Source organism: Cricetulus griseus (genome assembly GCF_003668045.3).
Source record: "Cricetulus griseus strain 17A/GY chromosome 1 unlocalized genomic scaffold, alternate assembly CriGri-PICRH-1.0 chr1_1, whole genome shotgun sequence".
NCBI classification, from domain to species: domain Eukaryota; kingdom Metazoa; phylum Chordata; class Mammalia; order Rodentia; family Cricetidae; genus Cricetulus; species Cricetulus griseus.
In genome coordinates, this window is record NW_023276807.1 from 84,941,728 (window position 1) to 84,965,836 (window position 24,109).

Consider the following 24,109-nt stretch of genomic DNA (forward strand, 5'->3'; position numbering starts at 1 on the left):
TTAAACAATGCCATCTTTTTAAAAAAGTATCCTAAGGAGAATTTTAGAAGTGTTACAGTTCGGGAAATATTCACTCAGCCTTGTAAATAGTCTTTAAAGTAGAAACCCATGCCCGATGAAAAGGCAACAGTTTACCTCCATCACTAAAGGAAGAACAGTTTAGACAAAACAAATAATGGAATCTTCTAAGAGGAAAATTAGAATTAACTAAAATAGTCTAGGTTGAAGAGTAAGATATGCTTGTAATTACTATGAATTTTATGTCAGGAGGTTTACGGATAGAAAGATGGCCTAACCTATAAACAAGAATGTCACACATTTAAAAAAATTGTAATCAAAAGCACAAAAAATACAATTGAAACAGTATATTTGATACTAAAAATAAATTATAATTATTGGAAGTGGTGATACAATATAAGTATACAGATGACTATTAATATCCTTTTATCAAAAGCAAGTAAAATTTTTCCAAACAAATGGTATTTTAAGTGTATCAGCAAGGCTAAGATATGTATCTGTCCCTTATTTTGTGGTCAATGTGTGTTAATTATGAAGTCCTGACTATGTTCTAAATCCAGGCATGTTGAGCACAGAGCTGTCCAATAGAACGTGTTGCCGTGGAAATGGTTTATATCTGCATCTTTGACTGCCAGGGACTTAAACTGGGGAGAGCTGTAGCTAAGGAATTGAAATTTAACTTAAATTAAAAATAGCCACATATGACTAGTGTCTACCACATTAAAACATACAGCCTAGAGGGTCAACATGCAAGACTAACTCTCTGGTTAAATTAGGTTTCACTTTTATTTGCTTGCTCATTTTCATAAGCATGGTATTCATAAATGTTTATAAGACTACTATACTGAAAATGTTTTTGTTCTGTGGTATTATTGTCATTTTAAAAATATGCCAGTTGATATCTAATACTACACCAAGATAAACCCAAGTGGAAAATACTGCCTGCAACGATTCTTATTAGTGTTTGCAGTATGTCAGTACAACCACACTAGTTAATGAGGCAGTGTGGTGGCCTATGCCAATCTGTCTAATATTCACTCTAGAATGACTAAAATTCAAACTATGAAATAGCCACTCTTGAAAAGTTTTTTCCCCATTATCTATCAAAACACAAGAATACCAATTATTACATAGCTTTCAGCTCCATTGGTTAAACACTGCGAAAGCTTGTCAAACAATTTTACCTGACAGATGTATTTGTTCTTCCATTTGCTCAGCACACACTGACTATTTTGCATCAGTTCCTGAAGGACAACAAAAAAAGAGAGAGTGAAGTTGGCTACACACTTGGTCATTATCAGTTAAAGTGCTTCTGATTTGCAAGGAAAAAAAAAAAGGAAGGCAATCAACAAGCCACACAAAGAGGCAATTGTGTGGGAAGCTCTCACAAAGCCATCATCACCAGGAGAGCTGGTCCTTTATGAAAATTAAATCTGTTGAAAGATGTTCTAAAGCAGATTTGTTTGTTCCCATTTTTGAAACCTTTTGAAAGATACCTCCAACTCTTTCAGTGAGTCTCGAAGTTTTTCTGGGCGTCTATTTTTGAGTGTCCAAGGATAATCTCGTGCTGGCAAATAAAACATGTACAACAGTTAGTTAAACATGATTTAAATAAGGAACCTCTTCTTAGCGGTGTGCCTTAGAGTATTAGACTAAGACACCCCATAACTGAGAGGAAGTGGACTTCATCTCTACCACTAAATGACAGTATTTTAAAAGGCTTTGCTACAGAAACAGATTTTTACCACAAACTTATCTCCCTGATTATAATTTTGTGATGATAACCAACAAGACTCAGAGAACCCTTGAGAAGTTTTGGTAGGCCAAGGGATCTAGCAATATTTAGTAGTAAATGGCCTGCTCTTTATAATTTATGTAACTTACTCATGAAAATAGTCAAGCTTCAACCCAAAAGAAATTCCAACTTCTCCAAGTGGCCAACTCAGACCTGAAACTTCTCATTAGTAAGTTAAATGTGGTAGGGAAAGAAACAGAATATAAAAGCAATTTGAAGAAAATTAATTTAAACATGACCAAAGCACTATATACTTCAACGCTAGAAAAAAAGTTTTAACAAGCAGGCATTAGGAATGTTCTTTGAAATAATTCTCTCTAATGAACACCAACAAAGCCACAAGCCCTTTAATCTATAATGGTGTCCTACATGAAAGATATGTTTGTGCAATGGTGGCACAACACTTGTGGGAGTAACCAACCAATATCTAATTTGACTTAAGGCCACTTTATGAGATGGAACCCATTCCTGAAACTGCTTGGATGACCCGAGAACCTGAGTCTAGATAGCCCAGGGACCTAGGGATAACTAAATACTACCATTCTTTAAAAAAAATAAAAAAGAATAAAGCACTCCTAACGACATTTTGCTATACTCATAAGTGCCTTGTTCAGACATCATCAGAGAGGCTTCCCCCTGCAGCAAACAGGAACAGATGCAGAGACCCACAGCCAGACAGTACACAGTAAACTTGTACTTTAGTGTTTTTATAGGATTCCCGAGTGTGTGAATATGTGAGTCTCTGATTCTTGGGCCTTCTCTTGGGCACTTTTCCTTCTGTTATTTATTTTGTCCAATTCCAATTGTCAGTTTTGTTTTATTTTATTATATATTATCTTATTGTGTTTTATTTTATTTCTATCCCTTAGAATCCTGTTTGTTTTCTAGTGAGAGACAGAAAGGGAGTAGATCCAGAGGGGAGGATAGGTGGGAGGAACTAGAGAGGAGAAACTATAATCATGACATTATGTGAGGAAAAAATCTATTTTCAATAAAAGGAAAAAATAAAATAATTTTAAAATCTATGCCACAATTCAATAATGATATACCTTTAATTTATTTTAAATAATTTCAATTAAAAGGTTATTTAATAGAGGTACAAAGTTAGCCGAAAAGTGAATCTGTTTTTAAAAAATTAATGAAATTGGGGCAGGGGACTAACTCAGTGATAGGGCACTTTACTAGCATGTGTGAAACACTGAGTTTCATCTCCAGCACCTACAACATACACATGAATACATGGTATGTGAATGATATGAATAATATGTTAAACTCACTGGAAAAATGACCTTACTCTTTAGAGTCTCATAATTAATAATTCTAAAAAAGAACTGTGTATATGAATGTATATGTCATGTGTGCATATACAAATAATATATGGCATATATAGGCATTTAAATTTAAAACTAGAAATTGCTATGTATCTTATTTCAGCAAGTTAATTTGGCTCTATACACATAATTTTGATGTGTAGAACATATGTACAAATTTTAAGATATGAGTTGCAGATACTAATGTAGTATTCTAAAAATTAAATATCAGTTCAATCACTTAAATAAGGAAAAAAGGAAGTTTTTCAGCTCTAACTATATTCCAAATAAAACTTTAAATTATATTAGCTTTAATTCATTGAAACCATATCACCCTATAGTTCTACTATATATGCAACATATTTGTATCTTTCAAACTAATGACTAAATAAAATGCCACTTTAATAAATCTCACTGTATTAAAAATAGGCACACGAGGACTGGCCAGACGGCCAAGAGGGTGCAAGCGTCCACTGCAAAGACTGACAGCCTGAGCTCAATTCTTGGGACCAACATGGTGGAAGGAGAGAACCGATTCACCCTGACTTCCACACACATGTTGTACACAAACAAGCATGTATACGTGAACACACACACAAAAAAAATAATAAAATAAAAATGTCAAAAACAAGTAAAATATGTTAACAATTTAGGCAAAACATGGAAAATTAAATTTTATCGTGATTTATAATCATTTTCTCACACAAAAATGAGGTGACAAATTTTACTGCAGAATTTGCCTGATTGATAGATCAATTCATCATGCTGTATACCTTGAGCATTTATGTTTTTGTTAGGAAATTAAACATTTTAGATAAAAGTAGTTAATTTAAAAATATTAAAAACAAATACACTTATTTTTTAAGTTTTTGTTTACATAGCATATATCTTACCAAAATTGCACACAGTAAAGATTTTAATTATTTAAATTAGAAAACCCTAACAAATATAATTATTATTTATGTGCTCATATACATAAACAATAGGAATTAGTAATTATAAGAAATGTGGGCAAAAATAACATTTATAATCTGTACAGGAAATAGTTAACTTGGAACTAACACTATTTTCATAATAATTTAAAAATATATAAGGTGGACTTACACTCTGCCAGCCTTTGCTTTTCTTCTAAGTTACCATGCTCTGTTGCTGACACTGTGGCAAAGGAGAGATGAAAAGAAGAAAAGTGGAATTTGCTTTTATAAAAGTATCTTATATTTTTAGTGGGCACATACAATAGATTGCTGCAGACACTGGGAATAATACATGATGCTAAGCTATAAAAAGGACAGCTGAGAGAGAATGTCACAAAGTGTGTTTGTGTGTCATAGAAGCCATTTCCTTAATGCACAGTGAAAAGGCTTATACAGCACAACAGGTGGGCCAATATTCTGAGCTTCCGATCTCATCAGACAGGAAAGGGAACTGCAACCGAGCCCAGAAGAGAAGCTGCTGCAGTCTGTCATCAGAGCTCCGGAGTCAGCCTATTAACCGCCATGCTAAGCAAAGGATGCTCACACAGCCCCCACTTCAGCGAAGACCAGAACAGGAAGTAACTCTAGCTAAGGAGACCTTTCGGCCCATCATAAAACTTCTGGGATTAACAGGATTAATCAGATAAAGAAAATTGATCATTCACTCAGAAATGTCTATTTCAGATATCAGGTGAGGATCCAGGAGGCCAGCATCACGAGGACCAGTGTATTAACAATGCCCTCTGCTGGGACACCAATAAATAAATGTGACTAGACTGTCCTGTTATCAGCCTGATCGGCATCAGAATGAACATTTTCACGTTATTCTACAACATTTTCTCAGTATTACTTTATTTTTGATAGATTAAAATAGATACCAACCTTAGTATTTTTCTCCATAAAAAACCTGAAGTGACTTCTCTTAAAAGTTTAGAATGTATCTAAAGCCATAAACACAGAGCTTTTAATGTTGCTACTTCATTGCTCGGAATATTTCATTTATAAAAGCAGTTAAATAGAATAGGTGAGTACTTTACCTGGTGGATCTTTCTTGTCATAGTACTGGTAGACGCCGATGTCTCTATCTATAGAAAGAAAGAAATAACATTAAATTATGATAAAAAAAAGTTCTGAGAATAAGAAGCCAAATCATACTATATCAGAGGGAATTGTGGGGATGGGAGCAGAAACAGTCTCCTTATGTTACTAGAAATAAAATAGCTCAAAAGCATCTGGACATGGGTTCATCTATTCTAGGGATATGCAGAAACTGGAAAGTTTATCGATCTAATGAGAAAATCAGAATGGCATAAGGAAACATACAGAACTAGAATGGCATGGGGGAAAGATTAGTAAAGAACTGAATCAAGGAAGACCAAGTTTTCTCTTTCACACTTCCTCTGATATTTTTCACAGGGCGCTACCAAAAGGAACTGCCACTAAGCAATGCCAAATGAAGTCAGTGGATGGAAGAAAATGCCCTAGCTGTTGGATTCCGAGCTGTGGCTTGCTTTTCTCCAATTTAGCTCAGAAGTCTAGTTCCCATCCTATAGCATTTGGGAGGAAATCTGCAAGAAGAAAGGGGGGATTACCGGGAGCTGTGGATAAATTATTATCTGAAACTTGTTTAGAGTCAAAAGGCTTCCAAACCTATTCAAATTCAGATGCTCTGCTGGGCTAGGTAAGAGACAAGTGAGGCTTCGCAGATGTTGGGATTGATTTAACCAAGGGATTCTGTTCTTGCAATTTAAACAAGAGAACGGAATAATTTTTCCATGTCTATGAATAATGAAATATCTCTTTTATTGAAGTAACACTTGTTTTCTTCCATGCAAAAATAATTCTCAGTTACTAGCATAAGGAGGCTACAACTGTCTCTCATGAAGTGGAAGCAGTGCAGGCTGCCCCCTAGTGACTCTCTGCCTCCAAACTGCATCAAACTGATTGGCAAAACCAAAGGCAAAACACAAGTAAAACTGCTATAATTGAGTCTGCAAATATATAACAATGAATCATGTATACTTGATATACTCATACAATATATATGAGTATACTCAATACTCATGCATTCATATACTATATACTCATATATTCAATACTCATACTAAATCTATATTTTATTCATCATGAAATTAAGACATGATTTTAAAGAATGTAATTGGATGTCTGTCATTTAAATGGAAAATATCTACTAAAGACTGACTGGGAGACTGTGGCCCCTTGAGCACTGACAATATTTTGTTAAGCTGAGTAGTGATTTCACGAATGTGTTCACTTTTTGATAGCTTACAATCTGTATACTTTCCAGTACATATGTTACACTTCAATTTTAAAAGTTTCTTGTTATTTAAAGCTATGAGCTAAGAAGCATGGGCATTATATATGAAAGCGGTATCTCCTATTAAAACATTCCAGTTTATAATTAAAACATCATTCCATATAACAATATATTGACAACTCTAGAATAGAGCTAGGAAGATCATAAGGGACCCTGAATTCTGTGCACAGATCTGACCTTTCTGTATGTGGCTGAGTGGACTAAATGTAAGTAGGACAACGGCATCTACATAGAAGACCTGACCAAGAAGTACCAGAGCTGGGTGAGGAAAGTGTCCACCCAGCTAAAATACAGTATTCAGATAATACAGTACACTAGAAACCCTGCAGGTACAAAGTACATACATAGGGCATAATGGCTTGCTGTGGAGTATTAGAAACAAGATAAGCAAGACATGGACATCATCTAACTTGTGCCCAGGACCACATGGAGTAGGAAGGATATCCACGTAGGAGAACGGGGACACAGAAATGCTAAACTGGTATCTAGGAGTGATTGACTGGTTAATTAAAGACATGAAAGCAATGAGAATCATTCTGTCTGAGAAGAAACACAGATATGAAAAGAAGAAAATTATTTTCTGAGGTGATTTTTTCACTTTTCACTATTTTTTTTCTTGTGATATACTTTCAATTTTCAAGATCAGTTTAACACCATTGTTTTCTAAAGCTTCTTGTATCTATCTGGCTTTTTGCTTCATGTATTCAGCTCTTCCCTTAGGTTTGTGGTTTTTCTCTTCCCTTCCTACATAATCTTAGTTTTTCCAGAATTCCTTCTCCTACTGGCTTTTTGTTGCCTGTCTTCTTCCCTGTAGAAAATACTAACATAGATAATGGCTGCTGAGCTCGCTGACAAGCAAGGTTCTAGAAATCGACTCAAGTTCCCATACCTGAATAGGGTTTCACTGACCAGCCAGGGAAGACCCCTAAAACATCAGGGTGGGTGTAGATACCCCAGGAAAGGATTCTATTCTCAAGCCACTTCTTAGCAAATACCCAAAAGTGAGCAGGCAGTCTCAGTTGCACATGGGTTAAAAGGACCTTATACATCCGCATGGCAGCTTCAATTTCCTCCATTTGCAGTTTAGCCTGTCTTCTTCCTGAGCTCTGGTGTCCTGGAGTTTAGAGCCTCCTTAATTAAATATTTCCACATCATGGAGGTGTCTCATTATTTTATGCAGACATGAATTCCCTTTGTTGTCACCCTGGGGCCACATCCCCATCTTCCGCAATACATGCTCCTCAGGTTTCTGCCTATCTGAGGTTTAAGAAACAAATGGGCTGTCAGTTGGATTCTTTTCTGTAGGCAAATAATACTGAGATTTTTAGCTCTGTTAATTCCTTCATGTCTTCTATTTCAAAAACAAAACAAAAAAGAAACCTGTCCAACTGAAAGAGTCCTTTTCCTAATCTCAAGATTTTGTGTATTTATGTATCTGTATTTTAATTTAGTTATCTTATTTTAAGAGTTTTGGGAGGAAACAAATATGAGACAAACCTTAAACCAGAAATTCCATCTCAATATATTTCAAGGAAAAATAAATGAAAACATGGCAATCATTTGTTATTGTATGTTCAATATTAAGAAACAGTACTGTGCAAGGTAAACCATTTTCTTGATAAAGATATAAAAGTAATGTAAGTAAAAATGTATTTCCAAATATAAAAGTTAGTCTGGATAATTTAAGTAGAAAAACATTTATAAGTTGTTTTCTAATGAAATATATTTATCCTATAATATTAATAAATTAACATAGTTATATTATTTCCATTCAAGAAATACAAAGCACAAAGAACAGAAATAATTGTACATCTCAGCTACATGTTTGAAATGGTTTTTAATATCAAACAGAAATGCCTTTTCATGAGCTAGTCTGCAAAAATGTATGTAGCAGTTGAACAAGCTTAATAAAAAAATTGAAGATGTATGTATCTGAGAAAGAAGAGCTATTAAACTAGTAAAATTAATTTCATAATTCAATCCAAAAGTAAGTTAATAAGAGTATCTAAAAGAATTTTTTTAACCACCCAGTTTTCATTAAGGCTGAAAGAGAGAGAGAGGGAGGGAGGGAGGGAGAGGGAGAGAGAGAGAGAGAGACACACACACACACACACAGAGAGAGAGAGAGAGAGAGAGAGAAAGAGAGAGAGAGAGAGAGAGAGAGAGAGAGAGAGAGAGAGAGAGATGCAATTCTATCTGCCAAATCCAGGCCTAACTTTGTCAGTACTCACTGATCAGTGCATAAGAGACTGAAGAGCCCTGACACTGATCCAGAGCTCACTCACCCGCAATGTGCAAGGTACTTTTCAGGGACCACAGGTGTAGTTCAGTCAAGCAGAAAGACATCTGATGGCAGAGGAATCTCTGTCCTGTTCAAAGTAACTAAGAAAAAAAGTGGTATTGATCAATTATTTCTCATTGCCATACACAATCTAAACCCCCTTATTTAAAAAACAAACAAACAAACAACTAATAGCTGAGATTAGATGGTCCATTAGATTAAACACTTTCATGTATTTGGTTAACCATCCAGAAGTAAGCTCTAGAAAAAGAAAACTAGATTTCTTTTCCTGAATTTACTATGTCACCACATTGAGAAATATGGTAAGGAGACTATCTATATTTGGGTCTTCAATAACATATGTTTGGTTACAGCTCTAAGTATACTTAGAATTATTTAGTATGTCTAAGTATACTTAGAAATATTTAGTATTTCTTCTAAGTCATAATTTTAGAAAAAGTTAGTCTGTTAGGAAGTTATTAACTACAAACACATTTTTGTATATAAGCAAATATTTTAGATACCCCACATATAAACAGGTTTCAGTAGAATGTGCAGAGTAAATGGCATATAGTTAATATCATATGAGGTGCAGTTACTTAAAATAAAACTATAAAACTACAATACTTTTCAGATGATGTGTTAATCTGCACATTATGATAGACAAACAAAACACATTTTTAAAATCAAGAAAGTTAAAATATACATCCTGGATTTCCTCCTATTTTAACAGCAGGGACTAGTAACATAGACCATTGATGCTTAAAAGAAAATCACATAGGACTTCATTAATTTGGACTGACTGGGAGAAAACCAGTCAAACTCTAAAATTCTCATTTTACAAATATTTAAAATAAGTTTATATTTAACTTTCAAATGTTTGCAAAGAAATTCATATAGCATACTAGACATATACTATTATCACATTTAAGAAACACATCTAATGATTTAAACTAAGCACATTATAGAAACTGTAAAAGAAATAAATGTTCTTTTCAATGAACTTCTGGAAAACAAAATAAGCTTCAGAAATATTTTAAGACAGCTTTTAATAGAGGTAAAGACCCTTCTGCTTCTTAGACATTAGGAGTGGCTAAAATATTTCCCACATTATTCATGGGTCATAATCCAAAGTAATTTCAGGCATAATAAAAACTTCCCTTGCCCTCACCTCACCTTTACAGAACCAGGATATAATTACAATCATAAAGAAACACTTATGTTCTGCTAAGGAGACAAAGTGTGCCATGGCTGAAGAAGAAAAGTGGAAAATTTGGTAATTTAAAAGAGGGGCCCGGGCTGGAGAGATGGCTCAGAGGCTAAGAGCACTGACTGCTCTTCCACAGGTCCTGAGTTCAATTCCCAGCAACCACATACACAACCATCCATTATGAGATCTGGTGCCCTCTTCTGGTGTGCAAATATACATGGAAGCAGCATGTTGTATACATAATAAATAAATAAAATCTTTAAAAAAATTTTAAAAAGAGGGGCCCAATTCTGTCTGAACAGCAGAACTCTGAGAAAGCATCAGAGAAGTTGTGAAATGTCCCATGAGTCTTCAAAGAAACACAGGATCTCAACAGTTTAATGATGATAGAGGTGGTAGTGGTGGTAGATAACACTAAACATTTGTTCTAAACATTTATATTTTAACATATAAATATAATATACTTATTCTATCCTCCCAGTTATTTGTGACAATACCAGTACTACACTGTGGAACTGAGGTCACATAGTCATCTGCTGGTGAAGGCAAGCTTTAAATTCATACAGGCTAGCTCCAGAGGCGCTGATGGCTGCCCCAGCACTCTGCTGTATACAGAAGTACATATGTACAGAAGTACATATTGTAATTTGATGAAAAGGATGGCATTCTCCAAAAGACAATGGTAGATACAGGTGGAAAGGTTAAAAAAATGACAGATAAGTATGAATCCACAGCACCCACACAAAAAGCCAAGAACAATTGTACATGCCTTTATTCCCAACATTGGAGAATGGAGATAGGCAGATTCCAAGAGCTCACTGGCTAGCTATCTGGCCAAATGGTGAGCTTCTAATTCATTGACAGCCCCTCTCCCAAGGCAATGAGTCTCCCAAAGAAGAACAGAGAAGCACTCAGGGTCCTTCTCAGGCTTATGCATGGGAATGCACAGGCCCATACACCCACACACATGCATGCACATACACAATACACACAGGAAGGGAGGGAAGGAGGGAGAAAGCAAGTCAAATAAGCAAAGGGTAAGAAGGAATCAGGCTATAATGTTAATTTTTGGACTGATTCTAAATGTATTTTCTTCTTGCATCAAAATGTCTTCAAATGCAGTAGATGAAATAAAGGACACCTCGACCTCTGTATCTACCCTGTTATAACTAGAAGTTCTTCTCTCCTGCATATGGATGACTTAATGAGTTAAGTACTAAGTGAAGTAGGTGGTTTATGAAGAAAAACATCCTTATATGAAGAAGGTCACACACAAAAGAAGACATTTGAAATAGGATACACAAACGTGTTGACATTCCATTGTTTTAAACAAGGATGTGATGAAACAGGTGCATCTGTTCTCTGACACTGTATCTAAAGTCACCAACTCTAGACTACAATACAAAATAAAAAATCCTATTCCTCAACTTAGAGTTGATTCAGACACCAATAGCAATAATTTGTGGCAATGTGGGAGGAGACAAGGCTGGTTAAGCTGATTATAGTTGCATAAAGACTATGAGTTATTACAGATAAAAGTTTACAGATTAAGGAGTACACTTTACTTACATACTAAAAGGCGACAACACTTGAAATCCTGTTTTTAGTCAATTCAAGGAAATAAACTTGCCAAACTTTGTCCTGGTAACAAATAGGAGGGTAAAATCATTTTTAGTAGCAGTACACATGTGTTACCTATGTATCTATTTTAATATGGAAGCCCTGGAACACTGGGACATTGTGATATTGGGTGAAATGAGCTTGGTGGAGAGTTTAAGATGTCAAGGACATACAAGTCCATCCTTTGCATCTCCCACAGGAGACAGCTTGAAGGTCAGGACAGTTCAGCACCCCCAGATTCATATCAAGATGTAACGAGAGTGAAGGACTGGTAAAATGTGCTGCTGCAGGAACTGGTGTCTAGCCTGAAGTAAGCAGCACAGCAGCCACCGCATTGATGGACTTAGAGAAAGTGGGGCAACCAAGACAGACCAGGACCTGTGCCTGGCAAAAAGAGATGTGAGGGTCAAGGAGGGACCCACAGCATTTGGAAAAGGATGTAACAAGAATCTGAATCACACATGAGTGAAGCAGATAAAAAGAAAATGGCCAGTGAGGTCATGATTGGACTTGCTCATAGACATACAGCACAATCCTGTGAATTACCCAACATAAGCAATTAAAGAGAGAATTTTGCATTAATGGAGATAGGTGGAGAAACAGTCAATTCTTATTCACCCTTTTTTCTTGAACTTCAACTATCTGGGAGGAAAATATAAAAATGTGAAGAGTAAATAATAGAATAATAAAATGACCAGTAAAATCTACAATGCTAATTAGACGGAAGAAAGAGACCAAACCAGTATCTCCTTTTTAACCTCCAAGATGCCTTACCATCTTTAAAACTGTACAGGTTTTTAAAACACTTTGGAAACATCTTGCATCTTACTCAAGAATGTCACCAGTGAAAAGGAATGTTGGTAATTTCCTGGTATGAAAAATCTGCCTGGAGGAAGTAATCAAGACTGAGCTTGTTCCATCCAAATATTGTATTAGTGCAGAAATAGCTGTTTTGAAGTAGGAAAGAAAAGAATTTCAGAAACACTCTGGATGTTGCACTTGGGGAAGAAGGTATGGGCAGGAACTGAAAGACGAGTCAAACAGAGGTTCCTGAGCTGAGAAACACTAGTCCATTAGTGCCCTTATGTCTGTCTCTAGATGACCCAGGACTAGAACAAAGGTCACTATGCAGAGCAAAACTACAGGGTCTTGAAAACAATAATGCAAGAAATGAAACAATAAATAAAATGACAACCATAATTTAAAATCTCGCTCATCTTTAACTATCTTTAACTTTAATGTTCTGTTTTTTAATTATATAAGGTAATTTATGTCAGTTTCAGTTGTCTCAGAAGACCATTTTGTAATCCAAACATCCAGTCTTCATGACTAGATAAACAGTATGATTTAAATTAAGCCTGACATAAATTTAAAATGTCATTCTGTATAAGGAAAAATCTGTGAGAGTGAAGATTTTGAGGAAAGGGAGATAAGGAAACCCTTTTGTTTTCGATTTGATCCTCAAAAGGTTCTGTGTTTAAGGATAGGCTTTCCATCACTTTGTTCCATTTCAGTTACATGACTCCTTTCTGCAGTAACATGCAAAATAGAAATCATTCCAGTAGCATACTGCTGATAACATTCTTTTGGAAAACAAATATATGTTCGAGAAGTAAAGATTAATTATCACTTAATAAAATGCAAAATGTTTGTCTTCTGCCAAAGTAGTTAGGTCTGTAGTTGCCTGTCTTCTGAAGCCAGCTATTTCAACTGCTATAGGGAGGAAAGGAAGCTTAAGGGCAAATAAAACTCTAATGTAAAATATGATAGCAGAAAACTAATGAAGCAAGAAAAGGCAGTGCTAGGACACCATGGCGCCAACAAGACATTTAAAATGAATGTATGGTAGCAGAACACTGCATAGAGCCTGAGGGAATCGTTTTTGGTCATAAGTGTGGAACATATACTTGCTACTTATTATCATATATTTCCTTGAGGAGTCTAACTAAAAATGTTAAAAAAAAGAAAGATAACTAAATAGTATAAATTTACATAAACCACTGGTTCAATACATGTTAGAATCATAATTACTTTTCAATTACATAAAATTCAGTGTATTAACCTACAATTACTTTCTAATATCATTAACACACAGTACCATTAAACACCTGTTAGGTATATTCATGAACACATTTGATCAAAGACATATTGTTACAAATAAAGATTTTTTTCCAGAAACTTTCAACAATGGACCAAACAAGCAAAATTTTATGCAAAAGGACAGGGGAATCTCAAAATAATGAGACCTAAAACTTGGACTAAATTTACTGCACTGGACTACTAGGGACAATGGCTCATTTGTGATCACAGAGGCTTAATGTATCTAAATATAACTGACTATAAGAAGCACTTAAATTATCTTATATGTATATTGTTTTACCATAAGTCTCTGATACAAAGATTTATAGCAGGGCCTCAACTATCAAATAGTATAGCATAGCAGATAAAACAACCATGGAATATGAAATCTGCAATGCATACTATTTTAGAAAAATAAACTAAGGCCTCCAGGTGCCCAGCAGATGGTACAGTTTGGTAAAGAAATTATTATTGTTGTTGCTGTTATTATTATTTTGGAGACAGGGTCTCACTATGCAGCTTGAACTCACAGAAGTCTACCTGCTTCTGCCTCCTGAGTACAGAGTTCACCACCATACCTAACTAAAAAAATGAACATATAAAATACTTGAGGATTGGTAGATTTTGCATGAGGGAGACAGAGACTAAAAAAACAATGAAGAAAAAAAACAACACATAAAGAAATAGAAAAATACGGAGGTTGGAGAGATGGCCTTCAGGGGTTAAGAGCACTGACTGCTTCTCTTCCAGAGGACCTGGGTTCAATTCCCAGCACCTACATGGCAGCTCACAGCTTCTGTGACTCCAGTTCCAGGGGACCTGACACTCATGGCAAAACACCAATGCACATAAAATAAAATAAAATAAAATAAAATAAAATAACTAGAAAAATATAAGCTTATTTAATTTTATTCTTACACTATTGATTTAGTGAGCAGGTAGCAGAGAGAAATGAGGGCCAAAGGATGTCTTTGAATGTCAAATTTCAAGAATTTGGACCCATGTTTACTAAACAATGGCTGAATAGTAAAATAAAGAAAATGTTTCAGGTTATAATTATTGCAAGATTACCCAAAGGAATAGCAAACATGAAAAATAGAGGAAGTTTTGATAGGTAAGAGATCTGTTAGAAAGGTAACTGAAGTCGCAGATAGCAAGCACTTGAATTAGAAATGTGGTAGTTGCAATGTGGTAGAGAGGTGGATAGGAGGAAGAAAGGGAAGGAGGGACAGGGGTGGAGGGAGAGAGAGAAATGACTCAGTGATCTTGCAAGAAAGACAATAGCAAATGGGCGCTGATGGCTTGCCTCCTCATCCCAAGCCCAACAAAAAGGGCCCAAAACCATTCAACCATCGTAGTGACTGGTTCTACTACTCAACCCACACACTTGAGTTTTCTTAACTACTGACCTCACTAGTTGACGTCTTGTTATCCTTTAGTCTTCCCATCAGCATGTAACTTTGCTTGTTTCACCACAGAAAAGGACTAGTGCATACTATTCTTAGCCACACTTGGTTCCCAGAAACCCTCTACCCAGACTACTTCCCATTGTCTTATCCTCATGAGCAGGAGTTGGATCAAAACATCACAGCAAAGGATAGTTTAGGGGAGTAAAATGTGCCAATGTTTAAAAAAAAAAGTGGGATTCTAGACACAATGGAAGATTGAGGCAAAGGAGAGTCATCTGGGTATATATGTTTGCCCAGCTAGGGAAAAATAAAGAATTATAAAAACTACTTGAAATTTTCAAAATGGAAAGTGAGTCACTGAATGAAATCCCTGAAGAAAAATCCCTGAAGAAAAATAGAGTTGAGATAGACATTTGAAAAATTATCTTACAAGATGATCATGGAAAAATTAGTTTAATTAATAATGGATCAGGAAAGCTATGGAAGAGAAAATGATGTGCATGTGGGGGTGATCAAACTTGATTTGAATGCAGAAATGATCTCAATATTATTAATGAGAAATCATGTTTTATCAAGGACACAGAAATTAAGCCTGCTACAAAAATGTGTGACTCCACTATTCTGACTTCTGGGCTCTGAGCCAAAAATTCCTTTATTCTAATCCTGCTGTGACAAATTTACCCATATCATTTAACCTCTCTGCCTCAATTTCCCCACATGCAAAAACAGGGATAATGATATTGACCTACATTTGCAAGGATGTTGTAAGCATTAATTAATGTTGTTATAATGCTTTGAAGATGAAAAGGGCTGAGTATTATAAGGAGTATTGCATAACTAACTGCCTGTAATATGAGAATTTTATCCTTTAATTTTATTCAAGCAGCAGCTATCAAATAAATGAACTAGGTGCATGAGTGATATTTGCCTTCTAATGTTTCAAATTATTATTTAAGGTACATCTAGATACTTCCTTTATTGAAGTGCTGCTCTACAGTACACACTGAATGCAAAATGTCTCTCACAGACTCATGTGTTGTAAAATAAGTGGTCCCCAGCAAATGGCATTTTTTTTAGGAAGTTAGGAAGCTTTGAAGCTAGCTGGTGGGCAGGTCACATTAGTAAAACTTGAAGTTGTACCTGCCTAAACAGTTCTTGTCAAGAGCTCCTTACTTCCTAACTTCACCAATATGTGAACAAGCTATTCTCCAAGCTCAAAATGATGGCTGGAGCTGCCCTGGCTACCATGCCTTTACTGGCACAATGGACTGATTATCTCCAGAGCTGTAAAGCTGAAATAAATCCTTCCTCCCTCAAGCCTGTTCTATCTGGTGTAACAAAGTTACATAAAACTAGTATGGCATATAAAGTTCCAGATCATTTTGGAAAACTACAACATCTCTCAACTTAAATGTTAAGGGCATATTTGTTTAACAATGAGCTCCTACTCCAGGTATCCCATAAGGGTCAAAGGGGGCTGAGGAGATAGCTCAGTTAGTGAAATGTTTACCCTACATGCATAAGGACCTAAGCTCAATTCCCAGCACCCAGTAAAAATTCTGGCATGCTGACACATCAGTATAATCCCAGAATTGGGAAGGGTAATGCAGGCAGATCTCCGGGGCTTGCCAGCAAATTTCCCTATTATAATCACAGCACCCCAGGTCCCAGTGTGACCCTGTCTCATAAAACAAGATGGATGGCTCTTAAGGAATGATACCCAAGGTTGGCTTCTGGCCTCCACATGGGTGTACATAGATGTAAAAGCACCAACACTTTTAGCTATGAAAGTTTAGATTTAACATACAACACTAAGCAGTTGAATGGTAGAAGCAATATAAAAAAGCAGAAAGCACTGTGTTAGAAACGCTCCTCAATTAATTAGCTTCAGCTGTCAACCTGACACAACCAGAGTTATCTAAGTGAATCTCACCTCAAGATTGAATCAATCAGATGGGCCTGTGAGGGGTTGGAGAGATGGTTCAGTGATTAAGTGGCTGCTTTTCCAGAGGACTCAAGTTCAATTCCCAACATCCACATGGCAGCTCACAACTGTCTCCAATTTCACTTACAACTGTCTACAACTCAGATACCCTCTCTGGCCTCTTTGGGCATCAAGGATGCATGTGGTACATAGACATACATGCAGGAAAAACACCCATACACATATACATTTTTTAAAAAGATTGGCCCATGAACATGTCTGTGGGTAAGGAGTTGATGTAGGAGAACACAGCTCACTGTGAGCAGTACCATCATCCCTAGTAGTAGAGCAACCAGTAAACAGTACTCCTCCAGTCTTTACTTCGGGTTCCTGCATGGAGTTCCTGCCTTGGCTTCTTCCAGTGATGGACTGGACATATAAGAAGAAATAAACCCATTTTCCTCACCAAGTTCCTTTTGGTCATGCTTACCACAACAGCTGAAAGCAGTGAAACAACTTCCTGTCATGTTCTTATTTTAAATAAATTTTACAGTCTTCAAGTGTAGAAAAGGTGGAGAAAAACTTCTTATCCCATTAGACCCTCTATCTATCTTTTGTTTCTTTTGGGTTTCCAAGTTTCAATGGTAGTGCATACTCATTGTATCATAAAAGCAAAACAAGTAGAAGCATTTGATGTAAAAATGAAGTCCCTCCCCACTCTAAGAGGAGCCAGCATATAGCATGCCATGTGTCCTTTCAGAATTCCTTGGCATACTTACATGTCCACATTCATGGCTGACTTGTATCTTTGTAGACACAGGATTTCATTATGCATATACTTTGCTGTTTTTTACTTAACAGCCCAAAAAAGGATATTTAGCTATTCCCTTATTAAGGAGCAATGTCTTTCTCTAACATTGCTAGCGTCCACAGTGGCTGTTTCATGTACAACTGCCACTCAACACAAGACTTTCTCTTTTCCACATCCTTAACCCCTTGAAGCATTGTCAAAATTTCACACTGTTACCAATACGATAAGTGAAAAAATATATTATTTAATTGTAGGTTTTATTTTCTAATTCATTAATAAGATCAAGCATCTTCATGTATTTCAAATAATTGTTTCCTCAGAAAATTACCAATTCCTTCTTTAAACCACCTTTCTTTATCTCATCCTGTACAAACGGCATTAACCCATCATTATATACATTGGAGATGTTTGCCACTTAAATTTTTATCAACTTTATATATGAGGAAAATGAGAGAATACAGTCTCTTTTCAATAGGGAACTGGGCATGACCCAGGTCTCTGAACTCCCATTCAGCTAATGGTCTGCAAAGTGCCAAGAAGACAAGGCCCACAGGCAGGGAAGACCAGGTCCATAGGCAGGAAGAACAGGTCCATAGACAGGAAAAACAGGCCCTATAGGCAGGATGACCAAGCCCTATAGGCAGGATGACCAGGCCCATAGTCAGGGAAGACCAGGTCCATAGGCAGAGTGACCATGCCTATACACAGGAACAGATCTTCACAGCTGCAAAAGCAGGTCAGCTGCTGTTTCTGGATAAAGCAAAATGTGATCTGTTTCTAAGTGCTCTGAGAACCTGTGCATCATTCTTACTAAAAGAAATTCTATTCCTTAAAAGAAAGAATCCATTCAATTCCATGAAATAAACTATGGAGAAAAAAAAAACTTTCTAAGTCTCCTGTCATACTTAAATTTGGAAAGTATTTCTCTAGGGCATTCTTCAAACTGTTTAATTCACTTAGTTAAATAGATCTTGTCAATTTAACATTTTCCACATGGTAAGCAGTTTTGACATTTAGACAATTTATCAATGGCTTCTTCGCAGAAGCCTGCATCCCCTTCTCTCTACTCATTACATGCAACAAATTAAATTTCACTAATATTTAAAGATCAGTGCTGACCTTTGCACAGCCATTTTCTAGGTTCCTATTAATACAAACATCTTGTTTGCTGGTGCTCATTTTGAATATTTTTGCTACACACAGTTTTCCATTATTCTAGCTGAAGAGCTTTTTTTTTTCCATGACCTTGCAAAATTATTGGTAGAGCTTGCATGAGGCATCCGAGTAAGACAAAAAGTATGCTTGCATAAGCAAATAACAGCAATAGGAAGAGCAATCATCTCCCACCAGCAGTCCAACTCAGGTCCCACCATTCTGAACTTCAACAATATGGACTTACTAATGGTTTTCAAGGACATACCTTAATCACAACAATAAAAAGACAAAATAGAATGTTAGCTATATGATAATGGTAATTAATTTTAAATTATAACTATAAATATAATTTTATGCTACACTTGAATACTTAGAAAAATGCGACTTTGAAGAGAAAATAAATTTCAGGCATAGTTTTTAAGGTTTGGTTAAAGACAAGTGAACAATGAAAGGCTCTTATCTAAACCAACGCTTAAATACTGAAGTAATTTGTCAATTCAGAATTGCTGTTTTTAAAAGTATATAAATCAAAGTGTGAAAAAAATGAAAGAACTACAGAAACCCTTTCTCTACAACTAGGAGAAACACTGGAAAGTACTGAAGTGCCCTGCAGCTATACCAACTCAACCTTGTCGTTTCACTTGTCAACACTTCGATGACAGATTGCCACCCCCTCCTCTAAAAAACAAACCCTAGTAGCTGTTGAAAGAAGTGCTTCTTTTTTTTTTTTTTAAAGAAGCACTTCTTATAAAAAGTGGAATATCTCATGCAACTTGATAGTTGTATACTTTGAAATCTTTCTTTTCACACACACGCAAAAACTTTAAATTTTTTTCCTGTGGCTTCTGTCAAACTTGGAAGATGAACCCTGCCAATGTGATGAAGCAAAGGGTACATAACATCTTCAGACAATACAGAAAATTTTATAACCATTATTTCATTTAATCCACACAGGAATCCTCTGAAGTTACTTTCTCAGAGAGACAGAGGGAGTGGGGAGAGAGGGAGTGAAAAGAGAGGGAGAGGGAGAGGGAGAGGGAGAGGATCTTTTCTGGAATGGGATTTTCCAAAGACTCCTCTTCTATATGCAATTATATCCTAAACCCCTTAATGTACAAACACAGAAACAGGAGGAGGGAAGCAAAGAGCCATCAGCTTGTGAGGCATAGTTAGACCAGAAATCCTCTCCACACACACACCCCCCCCCCCGTGTGATGTTCTTTCTACTCCACCTCTCTCTAAAGGAAGGCTTGTGCACTAACTTTGGGTAGCACTAATAAAAAGAGAACATGAAGTTGGGAGGGGAACATGAGAGTGATGGGAGAGCATTTAAATGTAGTATGTGGAGAGGTGGTTAAGGGCAAAATGCATTGTACACCTGTATGAAATTCTCAAATAATAAAATTTAATTTTTTTAAATATATAGAAAATGGCCAGAAAAAGGCTTCTTTCCACCAACTTTTCTTTCATTTAGAAAGCTCTTAGAGAAAATTACTTAGAAGTCGATTTAAAGAATATTTTAGCTTACTTATAAATAAATTAATGTAATTCAATTGTCTAATTAGAATTGCTGTTTCTTAGGTACTAAGAATCCTTCTAGTTATTTGCATAGCAAACATTACAGGTGATATAAAAATGAGCTCCAGTCAACATGTGACAGAAGCTGAAAGAGGAAGGTGAGTTTTCTTTAAGAGCATGATGCTCTACAGGGCAGGCCCCACACTTAAGATTATTTGTACAGCACTAACTAGACTCAGAGAGTTGAGAGAGAGGGTGGAGATGCATCTGGGAGAAGTTGAGGGGAGGTGAATATGATCAGAATATATGGTATGAACTTCTTAAAGAATCAATAAAATATTTTTAAAAGCTCCAATGTGAATTATTATTATTTTATAGATAACTGGTAAATTAAATTATTAAATCAAAGAAGCTTTCCTATTTATATTTAACTACTCTAATTTGGTAGCAGCTCTCACTAAGTTGCTGGCCCATCAGTCTCTGTAACAAATTCTTAGTGAAATGCAAACAAACCCTAAATTCTTTTAAGAATTCTACAGTGAATCTTTCAATACTATAATTGGAGCCTTATTTCTACTGTTTCTTCCCTGACTGGCTGTTTTTTGTTTTTACTAATGGTTTGTCACAGTATTCTTTCCTAAATAAAACTTTTAGTATTTTGTTTCATGAGTTGAATAGGGGACCAAATTAGATAACTTGGAAGAGAACAGTCTTTTCTTACTGAAATGAATGCCTATGAATAACCACAATGTTCCCTAAGAAGAGATCAATTTCACCTTAGCAGATTTAACACAGGCATATATCATCAGGGCTTACAAATGCTAAGAATTTCCTAATGAAGTAGGAAATTATTATGATAATGTTTTGGCCTAAAGCCCCAACAATGATCAATTAAAAATGCATCCTATGCTTTAAAACCCATACTCTACACCACTACCAAGGAGCAAATGGCAAAACATCTTTTGAAGTCTGTGGCAGAAGATAACCACTCAATATATGTCAGTTTTTCTCTGTGAGTACTCAATAGCCATAAAATTGTGAGTATCATTCCAGTAACAAGTAAGGAAAAATAAGTAACTATCAGTTTCATGAGTATTATTTCAACTTTTAGTTATTTTTGTTTGGTTCAACATATAGTTGCATAATCTACTAAATGCCAACACCTAAGTGAGGCACAGTGGTAGGCACTCAGGATACGCAGAAAAATCTCAACAATTTGTCCTTGAAGCAGACATAACTTGGGGATGGAGGGGTGGAAGGAGGATATGCAAGTCCATCAGTGCACCCAACAAAACAAAGCCATATCCAAGAAGAAAGTTACTTCTGGACTTTAACATAATCTCAGTCACAATAAAAACAGAAGTCATTACCCACTTTCAGAACTTATTTCTTCAAAAAAAAAAAGCTACATGATGTATATTAAAACAATTATATTTCCCAAGTTCTTATGAATACCGTTTCCATTTGACAGTTTTTTAAAATGTACATATATTACAATAATGTGTATCTTTATTACAGTGTAGGTTTTCATCAGAACTTGTTATTGACTCAACAGTACCTTACTGCCAATAGTAAATCAGAATTAAGGAAATGTCATATGTTGATGTTTGATTTCCTTTGGTAGAAAAACTAGCTACAAGTGACTTGGTAACATATCCTGATAAAGATGGGGGGAGGACATGGACATCAAGATATTTTGATACACTTCCAAATCATTTCGAAAGTGACAATTACAGGGGAAACCCTTATAGGACAAAGGCAAAATAAGAACAAAATAAATCCCATTAAAATTTCAGAGTATAAGCAGTAGCTGGGCAAGATAACTAATAGCAGATTTGAAAAACTGTAAACCAAATACCTCTGAAAGAGAGACAGCACAGAGTAGGCCCTAAAACCCAGGAAAGGCTCAGAGACAGGAAACACAAAGAACTTCTGAAGGAATGGCTGTGCACAGAGTACCTGAGAGCTAGAAAGCTGTCTGAAGTCTATGCCTCAGACTCTAAAGTTGTCTTCCCTACTAAACATCCTAACACTGCCGGGCAATGATCTCATCCAACACAAAAGAAAACTGGAATGAAGCCTTAAGAGAGTAAGTACTCTCTCCTTCCCCATAAAAACATGTGCGCGCACACATCTTCCATTTCTAGCTTCCTTCCCCCCAACTCATTGCTTCCTCCCTTTCCCCAACTTCAGCAGGCATTCCCTGGGAACCTGTAGGCCACTGCAGCCAGTAAAGCAGAGAGGCTAACGGTAAATCTTCACCTCTCTCTCCATTCCTCCAAGTCCACTGCCCCAGCATCGTCTCCAGCTCTGCAGCAGACCAACTGCTGTGGCCTGACCTCACTCTATGCCCCCATCCCCAGAGGACTAAATATATCCTGGGAGGATACCCTACTGGCCACTTTCCTGTGACCCCCCTCAGCACTCTGATCCTAACCTATCCCCAGTCCTAAGTATCAGGTCCCAATACCTAGAAACACATTTTCTCTGGAACCCCAATGACCACATCTATCAGAATCCCAGAAGAATGTCCTACCAGGGAACACACAGTTACCACCCTCTCTTAAGAACCAGAGATGGCAATGGAAACCAAGAACAAATCATCCACTGAACAGAGAGAAGACCAGATATCAGCACCTAGGATTACAGTCTTCCCTAATCCAGACGCCTAGGTGTCAGCATAAAAGCAAAATCAATAACATCCAGAACTACATGTCTCCACTAGAGCCCAGCAACCCTACCACAGCAGGCCCTGAATATTGCAACATAGCTAAAGCACAAGAAAAAGACCTTAAAATAGCCTTTATGAAAATGATAGGGGTCCTCAAAGAGAAAATTAATAAATCCCTTAAAGAAATCTATGAAAACACCATGGAAGGAATGAATAAGACAGTTCAAGAACTCAAAGTGAAAACAGAATAAAGAAACTCAAACTAATACAAATTTCATTAGGAAAAGGTAAGAGAATAGTTATAAATGGGGTGTTGGGGGGGAAGGGATCAAGTGATGGTAGGGGAGTAGAGGGAAGTAATACAAAGAGATATAGCTAAAATTAAGGGACATTTGAGGGGTAGTATGGAAATCTAATATAACAGAAGCTTCCTAAAATTTATAAACATATGAAGCCAATCTAAATAAAATGGCCAATAATGGGACAGACAGAATCCTAATTGGCTATCTCTTGTCACCAAATGAAGCTTCCAGTCCTGGGAATGACTTATACCAAATTGAGTTGTTGACCAAAGGGGTAGCATGAGAACCCCAAACAACCCAGGCTGTTGCCAAGACTATAGGCTGTTTTCCACAAACTGGCATTAGCCCCCACTGCTGAAGACAATACCTACACAACTCACTGAACATAGAGAAGTCTAGCTGATTCTTCACCATTATATTCTAGAGTCTTTAGGCAGGAAGGTACTCTGCAGGCTACCAAAAGAGAAAGATAAACACCAATCCAGCCATAGACTCTTTGATTTACAATGGTGTCCTGCCTAAAAGAAATGCTCGCGCAATGGTGGCACAAAGCTTGTAGGAGTAACCAAATGATAATGATTTGACTTAAGGCCTACTCTATGAGATGGAACCCATTCCTGATACTGCTTGGATGACAAAGACCCTGAGGCTAGATAGCCCAGGAACCTAGAATAAAACCAAATACTGCTGTTCT

The 24,109-nt window shown here is 36.4% G+C and overlaps 1 protein-coding gene across 6 annotated transcripts in view; it reads right to left on the reverse strand.

Annotated features, from left to right (window-relative positions):
• Positions 1-24,109, reverse strand: part of Wdpcp (WD repeat containing planar cell polarity effector) — a 269,428-nt gene that overhangs the window by 168,604 nt on the left and 76,715 nt on the right. For 3 of the 6 annotated variants that reach the window (XM_027388053.2, XM_027388050.2, XM_027388055.2), the window contains 5 exons: positions 8,721-8,817; positions 5,135-5,182; positions 4,228-4,278; positions 1,515-1,585; positions 1,203-1,262 (listed from right to left, as the gene is read on the reverse strand). In XM_027388053.2, the coding sequence (XP_027243854.1) occupies positions 1,203-1,262; positions 1,515-1,585; positions 4,228-4,278; positions 5,135-5,182; positions 8,721-8,781 (291 nt within the window). In that variant the 5' untranslated portion in view covers positions 8,782-8,817. Of the gene's footprint in view, positions 1-1,202; positions 1,263-1,514; positions 1,586-4,227; positions 4,279-5,134; positions 5,183-8,720; positions 8,818-11,495; positions 11,568-24,109 lie in introns of those variants that run through there. The other 3 variants (XM_027388051.2, XM_035452090.1, XM_035452091.1) reach the window with 2 other exon arrangements.